The sequence below is a fragment of the Populus euphratica genome, unplaced genomic scaffold (genome assembly GCF_000495115.2).
Source record: "Populus euphratica unplaced genomic scaffold, PopEup_1.0 scaffold277.1, whole genome shotgun sequence".
Lineage (NCBI taxonomy): Eukaryota > Viridiplantae > Streptophyta > Magnoliopsida > Malpighiales > Salicaceae > Populus > Populus euphratica.
In genome coordinates, this window is record NW_011500109.1 from 206,570 (window position 1) to 233,905 (window position 27,336).

Sequence of the window (27,336 nt, forward strand, 5' to 3'; positions counted from 1 at the left end):
GTCTTTACCGGTGACCGTAGGAAAGTCTAAGGAACCGGTGGTAAACACCCGGTCACAAGCAACGATTGGACTTGTAAAATTTTCCGATCCTTCACTGAATAGCATCAAACGTTCTGTCATCTAACAATTATGTTGCTTTGATTCCACTAATATTACATTCCATTAAGTTGCTTTCATCATTCTTCCAAAAATAAAATAAAAAGAAAAAAAATTGCTTCCATCATGATATACGTTCACATATATATATATATATATATATAAAATCAAAAACCCCGTTAATTTTGTCGAGTAGCAATATAGTTAGCAAAATGGTATAATGGGGCAGCCTTGACATGATCGAAGAAAGCAAGGCCTTGATTGGCTTCATCAACCAATTGGGCAGCAAATTTCTTGGCCTCGTCTATGCCCATCAGCTTGGGGTAGGTCGCCTTGTCACTCGCCAGATCCTTTCCGGCTGTCTTCCCCAGTTCCTCTGAGGACTTGGTCACATCCAGTATATCATCCACCACCTGAAACAGCAACCCGATAGACCTGGCATATTTCCTAAGTCTTTCGACACTTGTAGCATCTGCGCCTCCCATTATCGCCCCACAAACAACCGCTGCCTCTAAAAGCTTTGCTGTTTTATGGACATGAATATACTCCAATGTGCTCAAACTCACTTCTTTACCTTCACTGTCAATGTCCACAATCTGACCTGCCACAAGACCTTTTGATCCAACTGTTGATCCAAGCTCAGCAATGGCTTGGACCACACGGTCCGATGAAACATTCTTGGTGTTCCTAGCTACGTGCTCAAAGGCAAGTGATAGGAGTGCATCGCCAGCAAGAACTGCAGTATCTTCGCCGAATATTTTATGACTTGTGGGCTTACCTCGTCGGAGATCATCGTTGTCCATACAGGGAAGATCATCATGGATTAATGACATGGTGTGGATCATCTCCAGTGCACAAGCCGCTGGCATTGCTAACCCCTCATCTCCTCCCACTAATTCACACGAAGCAATGCATAAAATTGGACGTACACGCTTTCCACCCGCGAGCAGAGAATATCTCATGGCTTCATTGATTTTCTGGGGATGTTGCAAGGGTACTGCCTCATCCAGTGCTTTGTTCACTTGATTTGCCTTGTTGATCATGTACTCCTTAAATTCGAACGCTGGTGAAGGGACCTTCTGTGACTTATTGCCCATTTCTTGGGATTGGAATGAGTGTTTGAAAGATGGGCTTGCAACATAGGTGGCTTGAATTTTCAAGGGCGTAAATTTGAGGTGGCCTAATGGGGTTCTCGGCTGGTTGTTTATGAGGCCATTGACGGGTTTTTTGAGGAGAAGCGAATTGTCATAGAAAGAGATTGTTGTAGAGAAGGCCATGACTGAGATGTGATTTTGGGAGAAGGTCAGATTGACTGTTAATGAGGCAGGTCTTCAAGAGGATTGTTGATGATGAGTGCTGTATTTACATGGTAGAAGATGACTGGAAAAGATGCTGATTTAGCATGGCTTATGAGTAATGATTATTCCTTTTTACATGGCTTTGGACCCTTGTGACAGCACTCTTGGCTTCACTCGCATGCTCCTAGAGGCATCAAAAAGTTTGGTTTTTTTTTTTTTAATTGAGATTTCAAATTTTATTGTAATTAAAATATGATTGGTGATTATTTGCTTATGCTTTAAGGGGAAGGCTGTGAAAAAATTATCTTTTTTATTAATATATTAGCTAAGATATCATAATTTCAACATAATGATCCAGCCTTTTCATTTCCTTAATATCATTGGTTCAAGGGGATGTTTGGGATTTTTAAAATGTATATTTAAAATTATTTTTTTATTTTAGATTTTTTTAATATGTTGGTATTAAAAATAATATTTAAAAATAAAAAATAATGCTTTTAATATATTTTTTTTGCAAATTGCTACACCATTCTAAAACTTCCTTTAAATATAAAAACTAGAATCTAAAAATAGTAATTAATTATTATAAACGCAGCTAAGATGCATTGCATTTTTAAGATTATTTAAAAAAAAAATTAGAGGTATTTAAAAATATAATTGTGATTATTTTTTAAAGTATTTTTTATTTAAAAATATATTAAAATAATTTTTTATTTTAAAAAATTATTTTTGATTTCAATCCATCAAAATGACGTAAGAACACCAAAAAATAATAATTTAAAATAAATAAAAAATAAAAATATTTAATTTTTTAAATATTTTTAAAACATAAAAATAAATTTAATCTCGAAGAATTATAATACATTAATTAGAATTTTATTATCAGTAAAATTCAATCAAAAAAGAGAGAGAGAGAGAGAGTTGTTCATTTATTTTGGAGGCTGGCCCGCATCTCTCCTACGCTTAAACGTTACCAAAATTTTTGTTTTCTTTCTATGAATGATAGCACAGAGAGAGAGAGAGAGAGAGAGAGAGAGCATGTAAATATGGAGACAAATGCAAAGTGAACGAGCCAAGTGCACTGCATTCTTCTTCTTTGAAACGGGATACACTCACTTGCTTTGACAGCAAATTATCAATTTTCTGTTTTTTTCTTTCTTCATGAGTTGACTTGTTTTACTGCTTAAGAATTTTATTAATTTCTTTCTATTTTAATAAGATTTTTAAATTATTATGCAGAGTATATATACCAAATAACTCTCCAGCTTGTTAAGAGCATCTCTAATAAAAAATATTATTTTAAAAAAATAAATTAATAAAATAATATTTTAAATAATATAATTATAGATTTTTTTATTATGTACATTTCAATGAAAAAAAGTAATTTGAAAAATCAATTTTATTAAAGTGGAATAAATAAATATTTTATTTTTTTAATAATTTTAATATTATTTTTTTCCACATAACTAAATTTAATTGGTTTATTTTATTGTTATCCTCATTTTATTAATTTTGATTTTTTTAAGAGGTATATAAAAATAGTATTTATATAAAAGAAAAGATATTTTATATTTTATTTGACTTTTCTTATAAAAATAAAATTAAAATATTAGTTTTTTATTTGTGGGTAGCCATTTAGCATCTCATGCTCTAATAATTAGTCACAGACTAGAAACTTAGCTTGCACCGTACAATACGGAAGATCAATTTTTAAAAATCCTAAAAAATAATATTAAAATGTCATAAAGTCAAAAATCTCATCTATAATACATCAAACATTTTAAAGTAGTGGTGACATACAGGATTATATATTAAAAAAAGGTGATATATTGAATTAATATGGATTAGTTAAGGTTAATTAATGAAATCTATAAGTTAAAATATAAGACTGTAATAATATAAAATACCTTAAACCAAAGTAAAATAAAACTAATATTACAAAATCTTGTAAGTTTGAAATAAAAAAAATATTTAATTTGAAAAAAATAACTCATGTAAATGTAATCGGTGGCATATACTATATTACATGTTGATAATGATAGTATTTTTTTTAAAAAAAAAATTAAGACTTAATTTATTGATTTAACTAAATCTAATAAATTTGATTATTTTAAAAATATAATAAAAATTTAAAAATAATTGTTCTTGATAAGTTACCATGTATTTTTTTTTTTAATATAGCTGAGCAGTTTACTTGTTGTATATTTTAACTACTCTTTTTAATATTTTATATGTATTAGAATATTAAATTGCCATTTTTTTTACCCGGCAATAACAAAAGAAAATTGCTAAGATAAAAGTACAAAAACAACATGAGTGTTCAATTAAAGAAATCTCCCATTTAAGGCTAATTAAATTTTACCAAATTGTAGTGTTAAAAAGTAAAAAATCAAACATATTCTTAGATGCTAGTTGATTGAGGTTTTTATTGCTGGAAAAAAGAAGAAGAAAAAATAACATTAACACATTGTTTTCTAGGTTTTTTTTTTTTTAAAAAAAAGAAAGATAATGAAGAAGAATGAGAAGATAAATCTATCCTCCACGCAGTGAGTTAGGCTCATGTACACAAAAGGCCTAGCTGCTACACTAGTATCCTTCCTAGACAATTCTCCAATTATACGTCATTTGGGTTAAGCAAAGTTAATTTAATTCAGTTTAATTTTTTTCTATTGTATAAAAAAGTAAAAATAACATAATTTTTTTAAAAAATTAATGAGTTTCATCGAGTTTTAACTAAGTTTTTCATGAGTTGATGGATCACCTGAATTATTAATCAGATTATATTATATTAATCCTTTTATATTTTACTAAAATCTAACCTAACCTAACCCTGGCCTTGATTACTCAAGTTAAGAGCCAACCTGTGGGGTCTAGTTTTAAAACGCTACACTAGACAAGAGTACTATCACTCAACTTCCTCAATCTCGTCCAAAAACAAGGTCCATAAAGTTCTGAAGTTTTTCTCAATCACTCCCGCTATTGTTATCGTATTTCTCTCTGAAAAAGTTCCTATTCGATGATAATCTAACAGGGAATATCAAAAGAAGGACCAAACTGAGAAATATAAAAATTTAGGAACCCTATAGACAAGATTCCTACTTTTAGGATGAAATAAGAATTAATCACAATAGAAGGGACTAATATGAAGTTTGACTGAATTCAACGTGACGGAAAACATGATCCACTTTTGTTTCTCTTTCCCTCTCTTCTCCACCCCTCTCCCTCCCTTGAGAGGGTTCATCTCTTCCCTACCCTTCTCCAAAAGCCACCATCTTTTACACACATTCCCATAAAAAAGACGATACTTCTAATGAGAATCTGTACTTTATTTCTCCTGTCTTCTTGTTCCCCTGCCCACGGGCTCAATCCTCTTCTCTTCTATGAACGACGCCGTTGCCCCATCAAATTCTCTCACTTCCGTTTCAATCTTCTTACCAAACCCAGATTCTTTACAGGTGATTCCATTGTTACTAACCGTAAAGTTTGAATCTTTTTAAATTTAAAACTTTGAATTCTGAATTGGGACTATAAAGTTTGATACTTGGGATTGTGTGAAGTGTCAAAATTTGATTTTGTGTATAATGGAAAATGGGTTTTTGTTTTTGTTAATTAACATCTGCCTTTAGTTCAGTTTGAGAGAAAATTGAGATTATAAAGTCTGAAACTTCTGATATGGACTGTAGTCTAATGTGATCAACGGCTGGTAATAATCAACTGTATTGAGTGTCGACGTGATTAGTAGGATTTTAGAATATCAATCCAATTAGTTGATCAGCTGGTGAAAAGATTATCCGTAGCTAAAAATGGTGTGATTGTTTTAACAAATTTGGCAAAGAAGAATACAATTCAGAGTTTACTTTTCTCTCTAGTTCTTTCTTTCAAAACCATAACTGTCAAGGGATGAAATCGCTAAGTTCTTGAAAAATTTGTACTGAAGCGAGGATCGAAGGGTGAAGTAAAGCTGTAATAACGGTGGAAGGTACAAGAATAAGGGTTCTTGAAGATCATTGTTAAGCATGTCGAAGCCTGTTAGAGCATTTCTTGATTGCCTTGGATAACTAACTATGCTAATAATTTGAAAATGTTAATTTATGTATAGAAATGCATTTTTATATGTTAGTTTGTGAATTTGTTGAATAGCAATAAGAAGAAATTTAATACTTGTTTCGTTTTGGTGATAAAACTGGTTTTTGTTGAAGCTATATTTTAATTTTTGGGTTTGTTTATAAAATTATTTTTGTTAGCTTAATAGCATTTTTATTGCTTTTTAGTTGCTGTTTCTGCAACAGAAAATGGTGTATTTACTTCCCCAGAAATTGCGAGGTCATTTGATTTTTCTTCAGAAGAACGAATTTACAACTGGTACTATTTCTTTGACCATACTCTAGTTTCATCTTACATTCTGTAAATATGTTACTTGATAGAATTTTCATATGCAAATGGTGCTGTGCTTCTTCTAAATGTGTCTTAGCATATGTTCATTCATTGGTAACATCATCTAATTGTTGGATGCTACGTGGGAATCTCAAGGAATTTTTAAGCCAAGTTTTGACCGGGGCAGTGATCCTTTTGTGGTTTCAATGCTACCTCCAAATGTTACTGGTTCATTGCACATGGGGCATGCAATGTTTGTGACTCTTGAGGTTTGGAACTGAACTCAAACTAATTGATTTATGACCTGAACTTTCATTTGTCTTTCCTGTACATCATATTAGGATCACACAACAGCTTTTGATCCACCGCTCAGCTAGGGTGCTTGGTAATGGTGTTGCTGACTGCCCATCACTCAACAACCTTTCACAGAAATAGCTTAGATCAGGCTCAAGAAAAACAGGGTATGTATGTTGGGGGGAGGGGGGAGGGGGAGTTGCCTCCCAGTAGCTTTTTGCCCTCCAAAGAACAAAATATCAACTGCATGTAGAGTGCAGACACCTAGTTTGCCTCCTTAGGCCATCCTTCTAAATGGTAGGTGGAAATTATAACTCACTATGGACATTACACTCCTGTTGATGCTTATCCATTGTTTGATCATTGGCTGTGGTTATGTAGCTGTTGCTTTTAAGAATTGTTCTAACTTTCGCTTCATTTTTGGTTAATGAATCAGTTATAGTGAAAAATGGTAGCTGTAGCTGCTATTTATCTGGCATGCAGAGAAGATGTTTGAAGCTTTCTTCAAAGAATAAACAGGGAAAAAAAAGTGAATACCATATCTTTCTGGTTCAAATATAGGGATACAATAACTATGCAAATGAGAAAATTTTTGATCGTAAGATATAAGTGATACAACATGGAATGATTGTCTGAATATAATCATCCAAGGCTTATAGCAAAAGCAAATGCTATAGAGGCCCCAAAACTGCTGACTTTACTGTGAATGATGAAGAATTCTGGAGATACATTATTCTTGAAAGTTCCTTGTCTTAAGGAAAGCAAATTTTAAAACCAACAACTATGGTAATGTAATAGATCCCCTTGATACAATCAAAGAGTTTGGCACTGATGCTCTACGATTCACTATTTCTCTAGGAACTGCTGGCCAGGTTTCTCTCCTGTCTTATAATCCTTTAAACTGCTCCTTCAAGACTAATGGCATTTTCTGAAGGAAAAAAAATACACGGAGCCAATCTGCCTCCTGCATGTGGATGGTTTAAAACTTACAGCAGATGCTATTTTGTTTACTAATATACGTGCTTTTAGACCTAGGACCTTAATTTGTCTACTGAGAGGTTGACTGCCAACAAGGCTTTCACCAACAAACTATGGAATGCGGGCAAGTTTGTGCTGCAGAATTTGCCTAGTCAAACTGATGTATCTGCTTGGGACGCTATAATGGATTATAAGGTCTCTTTATCCTCTTTGAGAGGACATTGGTTTTTTTGGTGTCACGTTTTCTATGCTTACTGTAGGCATTGCCCTGTTCGGTAAACTGAACAAATTTTATTCTTCTTGCAGTTTGACAGAGAGGAGTCTGTTTGCAGGCTACCTTTACCAGAATGTTGGGTGGTAAGAAAATAGCTATGAAGCATCATATCCATTGTCAAATCTCTATAGTTAAACTAATATCCTCGTTTAATTTCAGTTGTCAAAACTTCATGTGCTTATTGACATGGTCACAACCAGCTATGACAAGTTTTTCTTTGGAGATATTGGGAGAGAAACTTATGATTTCTTTTGGAGTGATTTTGCTGATTGGTACATTAAATCTATCTAGTTTTTCTTTGGAATACTTTTACCTTTTAATGGAGATACTGTAGACAATAAATAAATTTTCTGTTCCTGGAATCTAAAACATGAGCCTTATATGTAATTATCTCAATACATAAAGCACTTAATACATGTGAGAGGCTGCACTTTGGTAGAAAGATAGAGATTGAGATTCAGTGCATGTATGTACGTATGAACTATGTCACATGGTTTTCAGCATTATCATTTTCCTGTTTTGAAGGGTAAAATTTTCATTCACTAACAGGCTAGTTCTTAGAACAAATTTTTTAGATAAAGTGGCAACTGATCCCTTAAAACGTTGGATTCACAGAGTGGGGAAATATAGGGTAATGAGTTCTTTGTTTCCTTTTTTCATTCCTTATTGGTGAAACTCATGGTTTTTTCTTGTCTTGTGCATGTACATTCATGCTTGCTATTATGTGCATAGATGTAGAACTGTAGATAAATTTGGTGCTTGTTATACTCCAAATGTAGCTTTCTTTTGATGTCTTGCTTTTTTGGTTTAAAGAGTTTAGCTGTTTCCATAGTTTTATGCCTTCTCTTTAGCCAGGTGTATTGAAGCCAGTAAAGCTCGCCTTTAACATTTTGGAGCTGATTCAACTTCTTCTGTGGCACAGGCTGTTCTATTGTATGTTTTTTGAAAATGTTTTGAAATTGCTACATCCGTTCATGCCATTTGTCATTGAAGAACTGTGGCAGGTAACAATTTTGTAGCATATAAGCCATGTCTACTCTGCCCTAAACTTTATTATTAGAGGTCACATGAGCATTTATTCTCAACCCATCTTTTATTCAACTGAAATGGACTCCTCATTTAAGTAACTTTGTTGGTTTTGACGTTTGAGTTTAAAGATCACTTTTTTTTATTTTAAAAGTTGATATTATGTGTTCAAGTTTAAAAATCACTTCTTTGAGTTTGAAGTTGATGCAGTTTGTTCCTTGTGATGTCACTTTTAAAAGTTGACAATATGTTTCACTTTATTGATTCTTGACTTCCTCCAATTTATACACAGGCACTCCCTGAACGGAAAGAAGCACTTATAGTATCTCCTTGGCCCCAGACTTCACTTCCACCTTCGGAGCTACATAAAAAAATTTACACTCAATTGGTTAATCTGTGACAAAATTTTTATATATTTCTCTCTCTTTTTTAACCACAAGAATAATGAATCCATCTTTACTTATGAATTAGACTAGAGCAATTCGCAATGCTCAAGCAGAATACTTAATTGAGCCAGCCAAGCGTATATCTGCATCTATAGTTGCAAGTGAAGAGGTTATCCAATATATATCTGTAAGTGCACTCCATTTCCTTAATCTGTATTGTAGGTAGACATTAGTGTGCTGTTTTAACTAGAGATTTAGCTTTCATAATCAAGAGAGGATATAAACATTCTTTCTTATTCCTTGAGTTTCATTGGTCTGGCATTGTAAAATTTGAACCTTTACGATCCAAATCCATTTGTCTCATATGCTGTCTTTTCTTCCATCTCTCCAAACACCTCCTGAGCTCATGGCCAAGGCCCCTGGCCAAAAGAAATCCTTTCTTAGTGCAATAGAGATATTAACCATTCTGAAAAGGGAGGAATACAGATAAAACATGCTGCAAACAGACTGGCCTTCTGGTCAGTAAAGATAGGAAAAAGGATTCTTACTTGTATAAATTCTCAAACTTCCGCTGCCCAAACTGATTATAACATGTAAATGCCCTTTCATGCCAAGAAAACTAACACAAGTTATATTTTAGCACTTGAAGTGGTCTGGCCCCAACCATCCAAATAATTTTTTTTGAAGGATAGTGAATTATGCTCTCACTTATCTTTTTAGCTCTGTTTCTTTCATTAAATGTTATGTTTTCTATTTGATAAAAGAAAGGGTATTATGCACGGGATTCATCTTACCACTTCTTTGCATGCTGTTTATAAACATGTCATGGCTATATCATTCTTCTATTGCAATTTACAGATGTTTAGGCAAGGTGATTGAATAGTAGCCTTTTTAAGTAAGACACTTTGTAGCATGGCTGTTGAATTTGTGCATGTGCACACTAAGCATGGTAATAACAATCACTGTCAATGCAGAACGAGAAGGAAGTCTTGGCTCTTCTTTCCAGACTAGATCTACAAAATGTCCATTTCATAGATTCTCCTCCAGGCATGTTTATTTCCGCATTTTGTTTTCTTTCTTGTAAATGGGCCAGTTATAAATGACATATATTACTTTGCCTTCTTTCATTTTTCCTTTACTTATGACTGGCCTTTGAACTTTTAATTCTAAATGATGTATATTCCATTGTGCTTTAGGGGATGCAAACCAATCAGTACATCTGGTTGCCAGTGAGGGACTAGAAACTTATCTTCCTCTTGCAGATATGGTCGATATATCTGCTGAAGTAGAAGGCCTTTCAAAGCGCCTCTCCAAGATGCAAGTAGAGTATAATGGACTTGTTGCTCGTCTCAGTTCTCAAAAAGTATGAGCATCTTTCTACTCAACTTTTAAATGCGTTTATGCCCACAAATCTCCCCCTCAAAATAAGGGATTGCTGAACCGTGATCATTATGGATTTTGTATGATCCAAGGTTATAATTTTCTAGGCCCTAGCACATCTTGATGTTAAGTAAAGACTGCTAGTGCTAGTCTCTTACCCTAGGATAAATCTATTTTAACATTCATAGCTCTTGATAGTTTGTAACATGCTTACAATTTATCTCTCTTGATAGTTTGTAGAGAAAGCTCCCAAGGATGTTGTCCATGGGGTTCGAGAAAAGGCAGCGGAAGCAGAGGAGTAGATAGACCTCACCAAGAATCGGTTGGCTTTCCTGAAATCCTCTGTTCTGGTGTCGCAATAGGCTGTCTGGGTAGACTAAATTTCTTCTCATTGTCCAGATTAAATCCACAAAATTGGATTTATCTCATTTCTAGACCCGGTGCTCCATACAACCATCTGACATACACATCATCTACTTTCTGGGGGGACAGCGACGATTATGGATGACCATTTAGGACAGGATAGTGGAACAGTTGGATGTCCGGAAGTTTTGCATAAATTGAGTGTTGCTTTGCCTTGTTTAATGGAAGAGATTAAAGTACTTGACAAATTGCTTATAAGATTGTGCTCCTATCCATGATAATTTTTGTGCCATAGGTCACAGATAGAATTCTTGGCCGTCTAAATGTACAGTTATTCATCTACCACCGGAATTTCTAATTCTATTGGCCTGCATTTATCTTTCTACATTGTACAATAAATTCAATTCTATAGAATATTTTAGCCAAGTTGTCAATTTAATTTTGTTTCAATTGAAATAGCTAAAATATTTTATATCAATTTAAAAAATAAAACAAAACAGAATAATTTTTATCTCATTTTAAATTTATATTCATTCTAGATTTTTAGGCTAAAATATGATTGAAACGTTCTGGTTTCATTTTATTGAACGGAATGTTCCGGTTTCATTCTAGATTTTTAGGCTAAAATATGATTGAAATGTTCCGGTTTCATTTCATTTTTATTTCATTTTTTAAAAGTTATTGAATCAAATTGAACGTTCTGGTTTCATTTTATTTTTTAAAAGTTATTGAATCAAATTGAATCTTGTTCAATTTCATTAATTAAACTATTCAAGTATAAAAAACTAATTTTTATTATTATTTTCAATAATAATGATATTAATAATAATATTGAAAATTATTATTACTATTTAAATTAACAATGATATTAATTTTTTAAAATTAAATTTATCCTAATATATATATGGTTTATATTCATATTATTTTTTTCATGTTTATACTTTGTAGGAATTTAAGCAAAATAAAAAATGTTTTAAATTTTATTAATCTTAATAACATTGATCAAATTTTATATTTAAAATATTTGTGTTAAAACATTTTACTTTCATAATATTTTCATATTTTATTTAAATTGAATTATTTTAAGTTAAAGATCTATTTAATTTTAATTATTTAGAAATATTTTAAATTTTGAAATTATATTTCTTTGTCATTGTATTTGTATTATATAATTTATAATTAATTTATCTTGAATTTAAATTATATTTGTTATATATATATATATATATATATATATATAATACAACTTCAAAATCACACGCTAAAATATTCCAAAACTAAAATATTTTATTTCAATTAAAAACACAAAATACTTACGGAAATGAAATTAACAACTTGACTTTACCTTTACATGGATGTGCCTGCCATTTCGCCGCGTATCATGATCTGGCAGTCTTTTAGGCTTTGATGATTTGAAACCGAGTAAAACCTTTCATATTCTAAGTGGCCATTGTAATGCAGATGAAGAACGTTGTCACTGATCAATATGAAATTTATCAAGAATGAGATCGGTTTGATTGTAAATGTGAAAGAACTGCTACAGCCTTAATAATCTCAATCGCCAATTTACACTTTTAAATGCAGTTCAAAACTATGGATTAGCAGAAATTCCCTGGAAGCACCATCAGATGATTCCAAATTGTTGGCGTATAGCTGCTTGGCTGACAGTTTACTTTTTGGTTAAATCCCAAACCATTACTGTCTGATAAAGTCATTTATCCAATTCGTATCAAGAAAAGAAACGAGACCCATCAAACAAAATTTAAAAATTATTTCAAGTTTTTGAGGATTATTTACATAAGATTCAAGCAAAAACCTGCCAAGGCAGTTTGATGCTTCGACTTGAAAGCTCACACTATATTTCTCTAATCCAGCAAGAAGCCTTCCATATTCTATGTACTGGCACCAAAATAATGCGAGCAAAAAAGCTTCAATCCTTTAGAAACCATTTCGTTGTAAAGGTTAAGAGCCCTTCTTTTGTCACCCTTCTCGAAGTACACTTTAATCAATGCTTCATAAACATCCTCACGAGGATTTAGAGATCGACCTATCATAATTCTTAAATATTTTTCTGCTTCCTCTAGTTTTCCGCAATTGCAGAGGCCCTTAATCAAGGAAGTGAAACCCATTAATCCAGGAGAGAGTGAGCGATATTCCATTTCATAGTAAAGTTTGAGCATCTCCTGAATCTGATTGCTTTTTGCATAACCAGAAATTAGATTAGAGTATGTGATCTCGTCTGCTAAGAACCCTTCATCTAACAAATTCGTCAACATCTCATTTGCTCGTGTCACATCCTCTATTCTACACAGCTTTCCTACCATCTCATTGAAAGCTGAAAGGCTGGGAACATGTCCCATCTCCATCATTTTCTTGCAGTAACTCAAAGTTTCTTCTACTCTTCCTGCTTTAGCACAACCTTCAAGGAGAAAGTTAAAAGTGTCTTCATATGGTTTCAAACCCATGTTTTCCATTTCTTGCAACAACTGATTTGCTTCTTCAATTCTTTCCTCCTTACAATAAGCTCCTATAAATGAAGTGTACACAAAAGAATTTGCATTGAAACCTCGCTTAAGCATTTCCTCATAGACCTGCATTGCTGAGTTCAAATTTCCAAGCTTGACTTTAGCATAAACAATCAAAGAGTAAGCAACAGTATCCATAATCATGTTCTTTCGAAGCATCATTTTCAATAAAGCCAAGCCTGGTTCAACTCTCCCCTCCTCTAGAATCCTAAATACCAAACAAGTATTAACAATAACTACAGGAGAGCATCTCTTTCCATGGATCTTATCCAACATGTTCACAATTGTTTGCAACTTCCCTTCCTTACACAAAGCACTGATCATGCTTTCGATTGTTGCTTCATTTGGGTAAGTTCTTCGGTGAAGCATATGCTCATAAATCTTCCACGCCAGGGGACTTTTATCAGATTTTTGAACAACATGAATCAAGCTGTTGAAACTTATAAGGCTTAAGGTGAACCCATGTTCTTCTAAGCGGCAGCAAACATCAAAACCAATCTCAAACATTCTCAGCTTCACATAAGCCTGAACCAGCAAATCAAACACTAAGGGGCTTGATATAATAATCTTATAACTACTAATGAGGGAATCCACAACCAAAAATTTTGTAGGATCCCCTACACTTTTCTTCAGAATTGATTCAAGCAATGCCTGAGCATCCATTATCAGCCGAGCTTGAATTAATACGTGAATCATCAGACAATATGATTGAACCCCATGTACAAAATTCCTTCTTGCTGACCAATGAAAGAAGCCTAGAGCCCGTTTTGCATCGGTTGGTTCCTTCAATTCCAGCAGTACATTTTTGACAAGCAAATTGTTGAGCTGAAGAGACTCGAATTTTCTATTCAGGGTATCCCAGTTGTACCCTCTCCTTAATGAATCACATATGGAGCTTACAACTGTATCACTTTCTGTTTTTGTGCCATCATGAAGAAATCTAGCCACCTCAAACCAAGAACTGCAGACATGTGGATGAATGGAATACTTGAGTGGTGTTGAAATCAAAGATGGAAAAGTTCGACGCAGCAAAGCCATGCTCTTGCCAAAGTTTTACCTAATCAATCAGGACAAAGTATCGGATGAGACATGAACTCTATTAGGATTGTACATCTTGACAAATATTATGAAGTGCTCAGCTCTTACCTTTGGAACAAATTGCAAGACATTCTGCATCGGCAACTAACATGTAACTGTAACATCTTCAAGTATCAAATTGAATAAAAAAGAAAAAGCTTGATCAAAGTTCAAGCCAAAAGATTTTCTCCTTAAACTTCCACATTTCCGTTGCCAGACAAAATCTCAGAATTAGACACATTCATACATTTATTCACCTTCACAGAATTTTCAAACATTCAGCTGCTACCAATTTGCAAACCATGGGCATGTGGGTGCGGGTCACTAAGCACAATTGTTCCTCAAAAGTTTGAATTTTTCTTTCTCATTTCTATATATCTCCATATAACAACAAAACCCATGTCCTTGCTTCAAAGAACTATTGAGAAAGGCAATAAAAATCTCGAAACTTCAAAAGTATAGAGAGAGAGGAACCTGATAAGTAAGCAGAGTGATTCCTTCTACTTTGTCAGTGCTTGAGAAAGACAGAAAGCCCTCACGAATCCTTGTGAAATTTCTGCCCGCTCCTCGATGGTTTTTGTTTTGCTTTAAGTTTAGAGGCTTTGGAGAGGGAAGAGGGAACAGGGAACAGGGAAGAGAGAGCTTAGGCTTTGGAGAGGGAACAGGGAACAGGGAAGAGAGAGCACTACAAACAGAGGGATTTAATGAAGGGATGGTGTCCCATTCATTGATATTGCTTGATTTTATTGTTTCGTAGGTCAATTATTTTTTTAAAAAATAATTTTTTTAGAAAATTTTCTATGTCCAATGTTAATCTGATTATATTTTTATTGAATTAACCAATTCTATGTCCAATGTTGATCTGATTATATTTTTATTGAATTAACCAAGTTTTATGAAGTGAAAATCTAGTTAATCCAATATTCATCTCAAGTTAGTTCCATGTCTTACAAGATTTGGTTCAACAAGATGTAACAAACTACACGGCTAAATCATCTCTTCTACTTTGCCAAGAAGCTGGGTTTCGTACATGGTAAAATCAAGAACTAAACCTTTACAAAAATTATACTAAAAATAAGTTTAGTTGGAGTCATGCCAAGAACAATCGCTTAAAAATTGAATGTGTAGACAGATGACAAATTTTATTGCTCATGAGATTTGGAGATGCACACTTGACATGCATATCTCACCCATGGTAGATGTTTCTCAAACAAAATGAAAACAGCATTTTTTTTCTTTTCACTAAAAATAGGCATAGGCTTTCAATCTAGCAAATCACATGCATCTCTCACCCGTGGTAGATGTTTCTCAAACAAAATGAACACAGCATTTTTTTTCTTTTCACTAGAAATAGGCATAGGCTTTCAATCTAGCAAATAGAATTTCTTTAAAAACTGTACATTTAATATTAAAGTTTATTAAACTCGGTCTGGCTCATAATTTTAGGAGTTATATATATTAACATGAGTTAATTAAATAATATTTTTTAAAATTTAATAATATAAATTTAAGAAAAAATCAAATCAAATTTTAATTAGATTACAATTTGATAATTAAAATTAGTTTCAATTTTTCTCATGACTCTCCGATTTAAAACAAGTATAATTCACTTAAAAATAGAAGAAATTGACCCTAAAAATAAATCAACAGAAAAACTGTCTCTCATCTCCTTAGTGCTTGCCTGTACATGTAAGGTGGAGAAATCTAATTTTGGAAACCAAAAATTGATGATATAGACAATGCCACTAACAACCTTCACTCCTCACATAACCTTACCATACAAAGAAATTGATGATATAGACATGCCACTAACAACCTGCTCATCCTTTTCTATTCACTCCTCACATAACCTTACCATACAAAATCAGTCTAAACTGCAAGTGAGCTTCTGGTTTAATGGTGGGAGGGACTTGTCCCCTTCCTCCGCCATGATTATCTTTTAAAAATATTTAAAAGTATAAGAGTAATTATTTTTTCAAGTATTTTTTTTAATATTTTTTCAAAAATACTTTTTTCATTAATGTATAAAATATCAAGAAATATACTGCGGTGTCTTATCTGCTCACTGGGCTTGCAGGATATTCAGGGAGCCGTGGGGATTAGTCGTGGGGCTCGTAAGCTGGCCCGGACACCCCACATAAATCAAAAAAAAAAATCAGTCTAAACTCATAATTATCTTTTAAAAATATTTAAAAGTACAAGAGCAATTATTTTTTCAAGTATTTTTTAAAAAAATATTTTTGTCATTAATGTATAAAATATCAAGAAATATATAAAAAAATTAAAACACAAAAAAAATACTAGCTGTTTTTTTTTTATTATTATTATTTTAATTTAGCATCCAAATCCACAATTTACCGGACATTTCACCAAACCAACACCGTCTTCAAATCTCTCGTCTCAACATCCCTCACCCTCCTAAAATCAGCCCATAAACTCTCTCGCACTCCCCATACTCGAAAGTCCCAGATCCTCTCAAGCCTTGATATCAAACCCTAACCCCCCCTTCTTGAACCAAAACATAGCCATGGACTCCACCCCAGTCCCACAACATCTCCCCTTTAAACCCTCTTCCTCTTCTTCGGCCTCCAAACTCCCCATCAAACGCAAAACACCTGATTCTCTCCACCATCACCACCTCCTCTCTCCAAAACTTGAAACTTCCTCCACCACCACACCAACCACCACAAACCCAGATGCAATCTCCACTCCAGCCACTAATTCTGAATCAAAGCCACCACCTTTTAAGTTCCACAGAATCTGGTCTGAGCCTGATGAAATTAGCTTCCTTCAAGGCCTACTCTCTTCATCCTCTCAAGGCCTCTCATTTCCTAAAGACTTGCACTTTTTTTATGACAGATTCTCCAATTCAATGTCACAACCTTACACAAAATCTCAGCTTTCTGAGAAAATGAGAAGGCTGCGTAAGAAGTTTCGCAGTACGTCTTCGCGCCTTGCGCGTAATGGGTTCAATTATTCGTTATTATCGCCTCATGATCGTTCTCTTTATGATCTCTCTAAACAGCTTTGGAGCCCTGAATTTGCTTCAAGCTCGCCTTTTGGAGGTAATAAGAGTACAGGTAGTAATAGTAATAGTAATTTTGATGGTAATGTGAGTAGTTTTCGTCCTGATAATGTTAAAAGGACGAAACTGGATGAGGGTTTGGGGGGTGTTAATGGTAGTTTTTTGCCGGTTTTTGCTTTGCCTTGCGAAAATGTAAATGTGAGTAATGAATTGAATGATCTGGAGTCGTTGGATTTGGATGAATTTGATGATGGGTATGTTGTGAAAATGAGGGAAGGCAATGCGGGGTGGGAGGTGGATAAGGCGGTGAGTGGACGTGGAGGTGGCTGCGGTAGTGTGGCAGTAAAGAGTGTGGCTAAGAGTGTTCTAAATGTGTTTGACGAGTGCGTAAAGGAGGTCAAGAAGGTTGTTCTTAAAGAGAGGTTGGATAGTTCTATGGAAGGGAAGAAGGAGAAGGATTTTCAAAGGAGGTGGAGGGAGCAAAGAGTTGCTGAGTTTGATGTTTTGGCTCTTCGGTTGAGGTTGCTTCTTGACAATTCTGCTAAATAGGCAATGACTTTGTTGACTTGTGAGTAGATTTCCTTGTGCATTCTCTAATGCAGGCTATTTTTTTAATTTATATTTTTGTAAGTAGTTACATGTAATTATTTACGGGAAATTAAGGTAATGAGAGTCCATTCATTCCTATCATATGATTGTGCTAGTTGTCTCTGATAAAAAAAAATTTCCCCTGTTCCTCTTTGTTGGTTACTAATCTTGCATTATGCGGTTCATGTAAATACAACGAGTTTTACAATTTATTTGAGTTTGGCTTGTTTCCTTATGTTTAATTGCTATAAACTAGATGCCAGGTATTGTCCCATTGCCACCCCACAGAGAAGGACCAAATAATCCACGGGAGAACCTGCAATAGTGAGACTGTGAGCTTGAAACTCTTACCTGTGTATGCTGTAGAAAATTGAGGCCCAGGGAAGTCATCTGCTTAAGTTCAAGCTCGATGAAGCATCTTGAGACTTCATTGAACAGGAGAGAAGCAATTTTTTTCCACCGGTGATCCATGAGTTCAAATTAATTTGAACCAGTGATGCTTCATTTTGATGTTGAAATAGTTAGCATGCTTCAAATTGAACCAAGTCATAAAGAGTAACTGAACAGTCAGCTAATCAGATAATAAAGTGGTTCGCGTGCTCGAAATGGAACTCAGCGTTGGTTCTTACTGATGGTTTCACCACTTAATGGAGCCTTCTGATCAATTGATCAACAAATAGGCTTGAAATTTAGTTAATTGGAAATTGGTAAACCTATTCACGATTGTTACAAACAGTTTAATTATGTGTATAGTCTGTGAATCTGCTTGGACAAACAATTATGTGTATAGTCTGTGAATCTGCTTGGGAGGGATGCAATATTGTTGTTAAAGGAGAACAGTATCTTTTGGAGCTTCAGCTATATGTTTCATCTGTCAAATAGCAATGTAGGAAGCTTCCCAGTGTAACGAAAACACACAGCCCATGAAACAGGTAAATGAACCGTAGCTCAATTTGCATGTTTTCTGATTTCCTGCTGAACTCTATTATTCTGTAGGCAGGAAAAAAAGCATACCCCATGAAAAGGTGAGGTAGAGGTTTCTACTTTCTGCAATGCTGAAAATATTCTTGTTGCAGGTGGTGAGTGATAATTTTGACAGCCGTTACAATAGCTGTGGGGATTACTGCATGAGCTCCATGTTTTTTGACTACGTAAATTGTTCTTTCAATTTTAACCCTCACGTGCATAGTTTGGTTCTTAAACATGGATCAAGTTTTGGTTTTGGTTTGCAAACAACTGGAATTGAGTAAGAATAAGCTGTCAGGCGTACTGTACTGTACATCCTAGCTATGTTTGCTTGGTAGTTTCTCAATCTCATGCACAGATCCATCCTGTAGCAGCAGCATACAACTTAATATTTGAAATATTTTATATTTTAAAAGTTTTTTTAAAAAAAATTGAAATATTTTTATATTTTTTCTTTAAATTAATATTTTTTTATATTTTTCGATCATTAGATTAAAGAAATTTAAAAAATATTATTTTAATATATTTCTTAATAAAAAAAATTTAAAATTTTTAAAAACAAACTTTCAAATACGTTTTCATGTTATAACATGACATTTCTTGTTGAAAACAAGCAAGGGTTCAGGAGAGCCATTGTACATGGATTGTACGACATTCTTGTTTCTGTGTATCTTTGGATTGAGGCAAATCTTGTTTATATTTTTTTTATTTTTTAAAATTAATTTTTTATAGTATTTTTTAATTGTTTTAATATGTTGATATTAAAAATATATTTTAAAAAATAAAAATTCATTATTTGTCGCTATCAAAGATAATAGTTTAAACCAATATACTCACTCATTTTCAGTTAATTACCAAACCTATAGATTTTATCAATTAGGTCCCCAAAATTTCAAAAACCTAAAATGGTAATGCTCATTAACTTTTTCATCAAATCAAATGCCGTTTTAGCGCAAAAACATATGCAAATTAGACTTGAACTTGACAAAAGAAAACAATTAATAAATATATAAAACTTATGATATTTAATTAACAAATCCTATAAATTTAGGATGTAATTGACAATAAATATATTGGTTTGGGACTGAATCGAGGTTTCCTTTATTTTTTTCAATTATTAATTATGCGAGAGAAAGCTATATTCGATAACGTCGCCGTTTTCCCGCTTATACCATATCTCTCTGCCAGCAGAGTAGTGTTTAAAAACTGGACGACTCCACCCAGTTCTGCTCCACAGTACTGCCACCTCAGCTGCTCCTCCCTCCCTCTCTTCCTCAATCATCCTGTAAGTCTCTCTCGCTCATTTCCCTTGAATCAATCCATCGCGTTATAGCTACCTAATTTTTCATCTCTCTTGTTTTAATTTGGATTGTTATTTATTTTGTTGATAGATTGATCGATCATTTGATGGGAAGTTTGAAGAAAAAAGAAGAAGAAAAGCTTAGATTTTGTATAGATAGAGGCGGAACGTTTACCGATGTGTATGCGGAAATTCCAGGCAAGAGTGATGGCCGGGATTTGAAACTGTTATCTGTTGATCCGGCGAATTATGAGGATGCTCCGGTGGAAGGGATTAGGAGGATTCTTGAGGAGTATACAGGAGAGAAGATTCCCAGAACCTCCAAAATCCCCACGAATAAGATTGAGTGGATTAGGATGGGGACCACTGTAGCTACCAATGCCTTGTTGGAGAGAAAAGGGGAGAGGATTGCCTTGTGTGTCACTCGAGGGTTTAAGGATTTGTTGCAGATTGGTAATCAGGCTCGTCCGAATATCTTTGATCTTACGGTTTCGAAGCCCTCCAACCTTTATGAGGAGGTTATTGAGGTTGATGAGAGAGTTCAGCTTGTTGTTGATGAGAGTGGGGATGATGGTTTGGGTTCGGTGGTTAAAGGGGTGTCAGGTGAGCTTGTGAGGGTTGTGAAGCCGGTTGATGAACAAGGTTTGAAGCCTTTGTTGAAGGGGTTGTTGGAGAGAGGGATTAGTTGTTTGGCTGTTGTGTTGATGCATTCCTATACGTTTCCACAACATGAATTGGCTGTGGAAAAGCTTGCTGTTGATTTGGGTTTTCGACATGTTTCTTTGTCTTCGTCTTTGACTCCCATGGTTCGAGCTGTTCCTCGGGGGTTAACTGCTAGCGTGGATGCGTACTTAACCCCAGTTATCAAGGATTATTTGTCAGGTTTTATGTCGAAATTTGATGAAGGGTTGGGTAAAGTGAATGTTTTGTTTATGCAATCGGATGGAGGGCTTGCACCGGAAAATAGGTTTTCAGGACACAAAGCTGTTTTGTCTGGTCCTGCAGGTGGAGTTGTTGGTTATTCGCAGACACTTTTTGGGCTTGAAACAGAGAAGCCCCTTATTGGATTTGATATGGGTGGTACATCTACTGATGTAAGCCGTTATGCTGGGAGTTATGAACAGGTCCTTGAAACCCAGATTTCTGGTGCCATTATACAAGCACCTCAACTTGACATAAGCACTGTTGCTGCTGGTGGTGGATCAAAGTTGAAGTTCCAGTTTGGAGCTTTCCGGGTAGGACCAGAATCAGTGGGTGCTCATCCTGGCCCAGTTTGTTATCGTAAAGGTGGGGAATTGGCAGTTACTGATGCCAATCTCGTTCTAGGATTTGTCATTCCTGATCATTTTCCATCCATTTTTGGCCCCAACGAAGATCAGCCTTTAGATATCCAGGCAACAAGAGAAGAATTTGAGAAGCTTGCCAATCAAATAAACTCCTATAGGAAGAGCCAAGATTCATCTGCTAAGGACATGACTGTGGAAGAGATTGCACTGGGATTTGTGAATGTTGCAAATGAGACAATGTGCCGTCCGATACGGCAGTTGACAGAGATGAAGGGCCATGAAACAAGGAACCATGCTCTTGCTTGCTTTGGAGGTGCTGGCCCACAGCATGCTTGTGCTATTGCCAGGTCGTTGGGCATGAAAGAAGTACTTGTTCACAGATTCTGTGGGATCTTGAGTGCGTATGGCATGGGCTTGGCGGATGTTGTTGAAGAGTCACAAGAGCCATATTCTGCTGTTTATGGCCCTGATTCCATCTTGGAGGCTTCCCGTAGAGAAGATATGTTACTGAAGCAGGTAAGGCAGAAACTACAGGAGCAAGGGTTCAGAGAGGAGAACATTACAACAGAAACATATTTAAACTTGCGGTATGAGGGCACGGATACTGCCATCATGGTAAAGAAACATGTCAATGAAGATGGGTCAGGGTCCGACTATGCAGTGGAGTTTGTGAAGCTATTCCAGCAGGAGTACGGATTCAAGCTAAAGAATAGGAATATTCTTATATGTGACGTCAGAGTTCGTGGTGTTGGAGTCACTAACATACTGAAGCCTCGAGTACTGGAACCCACTTCTGGTACCCTGGAAGTGGAAGGCCACTATAAGGTTTTCTTTGGGAGTGGTTGGCTAGATACACCTCTATACAAGCTTGATAATCTGGGTTGTGGACACATCATACCTGGCCCTGCAATCATTATGAATGGAAATAGCACGGTGGTAGTGGAACCCCAATGCAAAGCTATCATAACGGTATATGGAAACATCAAAATTGAAATTGAGTCTAACATGGGCACCGTGAAAATAGCTGAAAAAGTTGCAGATGTTGTGCAGCTCTCAATTTTCAATCACAGATTTATGGGAATAGCTGAACAAATGGGACGGACACTACAGCGAACTTCCATATCAACAAATATCAAGGAAAGGCTAGATTTCTCTTGTGCTCTCTTTGGCCCTGATGGGGGACTAGTTGCTAATGCCCCCCATGTCCCTGTGCATCTTGGAGCCATGTCCAGTACTGTTCGGTGGCAGCTCCGTTATTGGGGAGAAAATTTGAATGAAGGTGATGTTTTGGTCACCAACCATCCTAGTGCTGGAGGTAGCCATCTTCCTGACATAACTGTCATCACACCTGTGTTTGATACTGGTAAGCTGGTTTTTTTTGTTGCAAGTAGAGGACATCACGCAGAGATTGGGGGTATTACTCCTGGAAGCATGCCTCCCTTTTCAAAGTCAATATGGGAAGAAGGAGCTGCAATTAAAGCATTTAAGCTTGTAGAAAAGGGGATTTTTCAGGAAGAGGGAATTGTTAACCTTCTCCAGTTTCCTGGTTCTGATGAATCAGCTCATAAAATCCCTGGAACTCGCCGGCTTCAAGACAATTTATCAGACCTACATGCACAAGTAGCTGCAAACCAGAGAGGTATCTCCCTTATCAAAGAACTGATTGAGCAGTATGGTTTGGAAACTGTTCAGGCCTATATGACTTATGTACAGCTAAATGCTGAAGAAGCAGTAAGGGAAATGCTCAAATCAGTTGCTGCTGGAGTTTCATCCCAGTCAGACAAGTTTGGAGAGAATAATATTGTAACTATAGAAGAAGAAGATAGCATGGATGATGGCTCTGTCATACATCTGAAACTAACTATTGATTCTAATAAAGGGGAAGCATTTTTTGATTTTAGTGGGACAAGCCCCGAGGTGTATGGGAATTGGAATGCACCAGAAGCAGTAACAGCTGCTGCAGTCATATACTGCCTCCGCTGTTTGGTGGATGTTGATATTCCTCTCAACCAAGGTTGTTTAGCCCCAGTTGGAATCCATATTCCTAAAGGCTCATTCCTCTCTCCAAGTGACAAGGCTGCAGTTGTTGGAGGTAATGTTCTCACATCTCAGAGGGTAACAGATGTTGTACTTACTGCCTTTCAGGCCTGTGCTTGTTCTCAGGGTTGCATGAATAATCTCACTTTTGGGGATAATACTTTCGGCTATTATGAAACTATTGGAGGTGGAAGTGGTGCTGGTCCTCATTGGGATGGGACAAGTGGAGTCCAGTGCCATATGACCAATACCCGGATGACTGATCCAGAGATTTTTGAGCAAAGATATCCTGTTCTTTTGCACAAATTTGGACTAAGAGAGAACAGTGGAGGATCTGGGCTTCATAAAGGGGGTGATGGGCTTGTACGAGAGATAGAGTTCAGGCGGCCAGTTGTAGTGAGTATTCTTTCGGAAAGGCGTGTGCATGCACCAAAAGGTCTGAAGGGGGGAAAAGATGGGGCTCGCGGGGCCAATTACCTAATTACCAAAGATAAACGGAGAGTTTACCTTGGAGGTAAGAACACGGTTGAGGTGCAGGCAGGGGAGATTCTTGAGATTTTAACTCCTGGAGGTGGTGGGTGGGGTACATGTTGATTTTCTGGTGCAAACTGCTGCATTGAGGTGGTAGTGGCGGGTGGATTTGTTGTTGGTTTCTCCGACGCTGCATTGAGATGCCTGTTCTGAGTGTGCTATGACTGTATCGAGAGCAGTTGGTGCTATGACCGTATCAAGAGCAGTTGGTGCTACGAAACTTGCTGTAGTTGCTGTATCAACTGATGCTGCATCGCTTGCAGTATTGCCCAGTTTGCTACAGGTTGATTCCATTGCTGTTTCTGCTTTGATTGCGGTTTTGCAGCTCCATTGCTTTCGCAACATTCTGGCAAAAAAGAACTGATTTGTCAGGAGTTTCTTATTTCCTTGGCATGAGTTTTGCTTTTTCTTAAACTTGCTATTGTTCTCTCCTAGATAGTGATACTCCAGACTGTTATATTGGGTGGTTATGAAATGTACTCATATGAACAAATGAAATAATTCATGGTTTGGTATGTTCCCTTTCTTCCTGCAATATCTTGATGTTCATCTTCTCATCGAAGCAAAAACTACGCAAACCTTCTCATCAAAGACTACCAAAACACTTGTCTTCCTGCAATAACTTGACGTTATCTTTCCATCAAAGCAAAAACCACCAGAACCTTCTCCCCCCAAAACACTCGCCTTTGATAGATTTTGTTTTCCGATTTAACATATGGCTTCATTTGTAGATTTTTTGATTGATTAACTTTGCTGTCTGCCTATGCCAAGTCAAAAGCTATATGACCAATTAGAGATTCACCAATCTGAAATTATGATACTGTTAAACAGATGGTCAGTCAGAGCTGTCCTGTTGTAAACCCACCATGGTCCATGGAGGAGCTAACTAATAGTCATAGAACTTGCAATTGTTACCTGAAATTTTAGTGTAACAATTGCAAGTTCTATGACCATTAGTTATCTCTGGAGTGTAATCAGTAACATTTGTGTTCTCAGGTCATTTAAGCACGGTAGATTTTTGCATTCTCTGGAGTCAACACCAGAACCTTAATCAGAAAGTAGAGATGAAGGTTTTTAGCATCAGAGACTCGTAAAATTTTTTTAATTTTTCAAATTGCTAGATCACAGTGGTTTTGAATCAAAACACCGCCCAGGATGGGCTCTTGCTATGATAAAATCACACCATTTAAGGGAACTTTCTGATCGATGGCATGTTTCATTCGCTCAAGAAAAGAGAGGAAAGGGTTCTACTTTCTTGAATCAAAGGAGGATACTGGTTTTGATCAATTTTAGATTTGATTAGGTTGATTAGCCCAATACAAATTTTTCCCCATTTACTTCTTTTTTCTTCCCTTTTCATGATAGTCAAGTCTTGTAGGAGAGGAATGGTGGGGCTTAAACTCCATTTCAAGCGTGGAAAAGGCCACTTCTTTTTACTGCTTCCTAGGCTTTTCTTTCCTTTGTGCCTCTAAAATGTAATCTTAAATTGAAACCTAACAAGCACTCTATTGGATTCTAATGAGGCCCCTAAGAAATGGACATACCACTTGTATCTGAAAAAACTTGAAACTGAAAGGACTTTATCCCCAAATAGTTGAAATTTAGGGACCAAAGTAAAAAAAGTCATAGTTTGATCTATTATTCACTAAGTTGATAAATCCAACCCAACAAGTCAATTCAAAGACTCACCATCTTCAACTTGGTTCAAGTTGTATTTTATATCGAATAGCATTAAAGCTGAGATGATCAAATTTAATAAGTTTGATAAATCAATCAATAACTTAATTGATCTAATTAAAATCAGTGATGATCTAATTTAATTTTAAAAAAATAACATTATTTTAAATTTTTTAAAAATCTTTAACCAACTTTATTTTAAATTGATTTAAATCAATCCAAGTTAATCAATCCATTTAATAATCTTGATTTCAATAATTAATTAGCAATTAACCGAAAGAAACAAAAAGTTTAAAATTGTTGCTCTAGAGACATTGGAGAGAAAAGATAAAACATGTGGGGAAATCATTGATACATATCTTTAAAAAAACCTCTTAACTTAATTGTAACTAGCTTTTTTTTTTCAGTTCATTTGTCATTTTTGAATTATTAAAGGGTATTTTCATCTTTTTAGTGATATTTTATATGGATAAATAACTTTATTACCCTTAAAAATAAATAATCAATTAATTACAATTTAGAATATTTTTTGGCATTTCATATTTTTACTACAGTATAATTATTATATTATCCTTAGATTTAAGTTTTTTTAAGCTTGATCTAAGTAGCTAATTTGTAATTGTAAAATGGTTTTATTTTTTTTTAATAATGCTTGGATAATGAGGGTAGGGTGGTGTTTTTGAAAGGAAAAAAATAAATAAAAAGTTGTCAATATGTGTGGGTGCATATGGTTTTTCACTTCATCCAATTTATCTCGGTTTTTTTTTCTTTTTGAATGATATGTGTACTCATTGGACCTTTAATGCATTGCCAATATCCTTTTTTTTCCTTTTTCTTTCTCTTTTTCCTCCTAGAAATCCAAGCCTAACCCTTCATATTTTCATATTAACCCTTTAATTTATTTTCTTTTGATTTTATCCCTGATTTTTATATATCTATTTGTTTTGTTTTAATTCATTTCTCAGTTTTTTATTTTGTTTTTAATTGCATTCTTTTTTAATTTCTTTGTCTATCAAATTTGCTTCTAATTGTTTTGATATTTTTTTAAGATAGTTTTTTACTTTTTTTATTTTTTTAATTTCACTCCTTTATTTTGTTCTCCTTTTCATATTTAATGCTCATTATTATTATTATTATTTTATCTAGTTAGTTTTTGAATTTTATCATTTAGCATTACACCGGTTACCCATTAAATTTTTTAATTAAACCCTAGTTTTTAATTTAACATGTTGTGAATTTTAAATATTAATCTAGGTTTTAAATATTTACCTAGATCAATTAGTATTGATTTAAACAATTAATTTATCATTTTTTTATGATAAATTTCATACTCGCTCTCCTTCAATTATTTTAATTATTGTAAATTAACCATTTTTTAATTAATCAAAGTTAGTGTATGTTTTTTTGTACTTTTTTACAATGTGAAGTTGTTATAATGCTATAAATGCAAAACAATATAAAACTTGTATTTAATTTTAAAAAATAACAAACAAAATTAACTTTTTTAAAGTTTCGGGGCTTAATCATCTCAATGCAATTTGGTTTTTACTTAATGTCAATAATAATTAATAAAATTATTTTTTTTATTTTTTTATTAATATTTAATTAATTAAAAATAGATTTCGTGAAAGATTCGTTTTTAGTTTTGTTTAGAGTTATTATGATTTCAAACAAAAATATATTCTATAATTGAAGCTTGATTTTAAAAACATTTATTTTTTATTATATAACTAGATAAAAATTATTAAAAAACTAATGAAACCCATATAAATTCACATATAACCATGATTATTTCAATACTTTAAAAAAATCTTTTGTATATATAAATTAATTAATGCTTGTGCTGGCCAGCGAT

At 34.6% G+C, this 27,336-nt stretch overlaps 5 protein-coding genes and 1 pseudogene across 7 annotated transcripts; 4 read left to right on the forward strand and 2 right to left on the reverse strand.

Moving 5' to 3' along the window:
- Nucleotides 1–242: 242 nt before the first annotated feature.
- Nucleotides 243–1,574, reverse strand: LOC105109705 (geranylgeranyl pyrophosphate synthase, chloroplastic-like). Its single transcript, XM_011004486.1, has one exon. The coding sequence runs from the start codon at nucleotides 1,371–1,373 to the stop codon at nucleotides 276–278; it is 1,098 nt and encodes a 365-aa protein (XP_011002788.1). The 5' UTR covers nucleotides 1,374–1,574; the 3' UTR covers nucleotides 243–275.
- Nucleotides 1,575–4,558: 2,984 nt separating this feature from the next.
- LOC105109706 (uncharacterized) lies at nucleotides 4,559–6,812 on the forward strand. Of its 2 annotated transcripts, XR_839312.1 has the most exons (5): nucleotides 4,559–4,849; nucleotides 5,666–5,756; nucleotides 5,911–6,037; nucleotides 6,110–6,359; nucleotides 6,499–6,812. XR_839312.1 is itself a non-coding variant. In XM_011004487.1 (4 exons), the coding sequence occupies exons 1-4, from the start codon at nucleotides 4,705–4,707 to the stop codon at nucleotides 6,143–6,145; spliced, it is 399 nt and encodes a 132-aa protein (XP_011002789.1). In that variant the 5' UTR covers nucleotides 4,559–4,704; the 3' UTR covers nucleotides 6,146–6,812. The 2 variants fall into 2 exon arrangements, 1 of the variants encoding a protein (XP_011002789.1); XM_011004487.1 differs by having other exon boundaries at nucleotides 6,110–6,812.
- On the forward strand, nucleotides 6,511–10,852 carry LOC105109725 (valine--tRNA ligase-like; annotated as a pseudogene).
- A 1,362-nt stretch (nucleotides 10,853–12,214) lies between these two features.
- LOC105109707 (Pentatricopeptide repeat (PPR) superfamily protein) lies at nucleotides 12,215–14,708 on the reverse strand. 2 transcript variants are annotated; one of them, XM_011004489.1, is made up of 2 exons: nucleotides 14,546–14,708; nucleotides 12,215–14,051 (listed from the first exon to the last, which is right to left on the reverse strand). In XM_011004489.1, exon 2 carries the CDS (start codon nucleotides 14,030–14,032, stop codon nucleotides 12,362–12,364), a length of 1,671 nt encoding a protein of 556 aa, XP_011002791.1. In that variant the 5' UTR covers nucleotides 14,033–14,051; nucleotides 14,546–14,708; the 3' UTR covers nucleotides 12,215–12,361. The 2 variants fall into 2 exon arrangements, with proteins under 2 accessions (XP_011002791.1, XP_011002790.1); XM_011004488.1 differs by having other exon boundaries at nucleotides 14,141–14,708.
- Nucleotides 14,709–16,416: 1,708 nt separating this feature from the next.
- LOC105109709 (uncharacterized) lies at nucleotides 16,417–18,399 on the forward strand. The gene is made up of 2 exons (XM_011004490.1): nucleotides 16,417–17,664; nucleotides 17,941–18,399. Exon 1 carries the CDS (start codon nucleotides 16,599–16,601, stop codon nucleotides 17,643–17,645), a length of 1,047 nt encoding a protein of 348 aa, XP_011002792.1. The 5' UTR covers nucleotides 16,417–16,598; the 3' UTR covers nucleotides 17,646–17,664; nucleotides 17,941–18,399.
- Nucleotides 18,400–19,819: 1,420 nt separating this feature from the next.
- Nucleotides 19,820–24,319, forward strand: OXP1 (oxoprolinase 1). The gene is made up of 2 exons (XM_011004491.1): nucleotides 19,820–19,935; nucleotides 20,042–24,319. The coding sequence occupies exon 2, from the start codon at nucleotides 20,058–20,060 to the stop codon at nucleotides 23,865–23,867; it is 3,810 nt and encodes a 1,269-aa protein (XP_011002793.1). The 5' UTR covers nucleotides 19,820–19,935; nucleotides 20,042–20,057; the 3' UTR covers nucleotides 23,868–24,319.
- The last annotated feature ends 3,017 nt before the right edge of the window (nucleotides 24,320–27,336 follow it).

Excerpts from the sequence above, each read along its gene's own strand:
- LOC105109705 (XM_011004486.1), bottom strand. The coding sequence starts at position 1,373 with ATGGCCTTCTCTACAACAATCTCTTTCTATGACAATTCGCTTCTCCTC.
- LOC105109706 (XM_011004487.1), top strand. The coding sequence starts at position 4,705 with ATGAGAATCTGTACTTTATTTCTCCTGTCTTCTTGTTCCCCTGCCCAC. Across the intron at positions 5,757-5,910 it reads GAAGAACGAATTTACAACTG|GTGGGAATCTCAAGGAATTT; the intron begins GTACTATTTCTT and ends GTTGGATGCTAC. Across the intron at positions 6,038-6,109 it reads CAATGTTTGTGACTCTTGAG|GATCACACAACAGCTTTTGA; the intron begins GTTTGGAACTGA and ends ACATCATATTAG.
- LOC105109707 (XM_011004489.1), bottom strand. The coding sequence starts at position 14,032 with ATGGCTTTGCTGCGTCGAACTTTTCCATCTTTGATTTCAACACCACTC.
- LOC105109709 (XM_011004490.1), top strand. The coding sequence starts at position 16,599 with ATGGACTCCACCCCAGTCCCACAACATCTCCCCTTTAAACCCTCTTCC.
- OXP1 (XM_011004491.1), top strand. The coding sequence starts at position 20,058 with ATGGGAAGTTTGAAGAAAAAAGAAGAAGAAAAGCTTAGATTTTGTATA.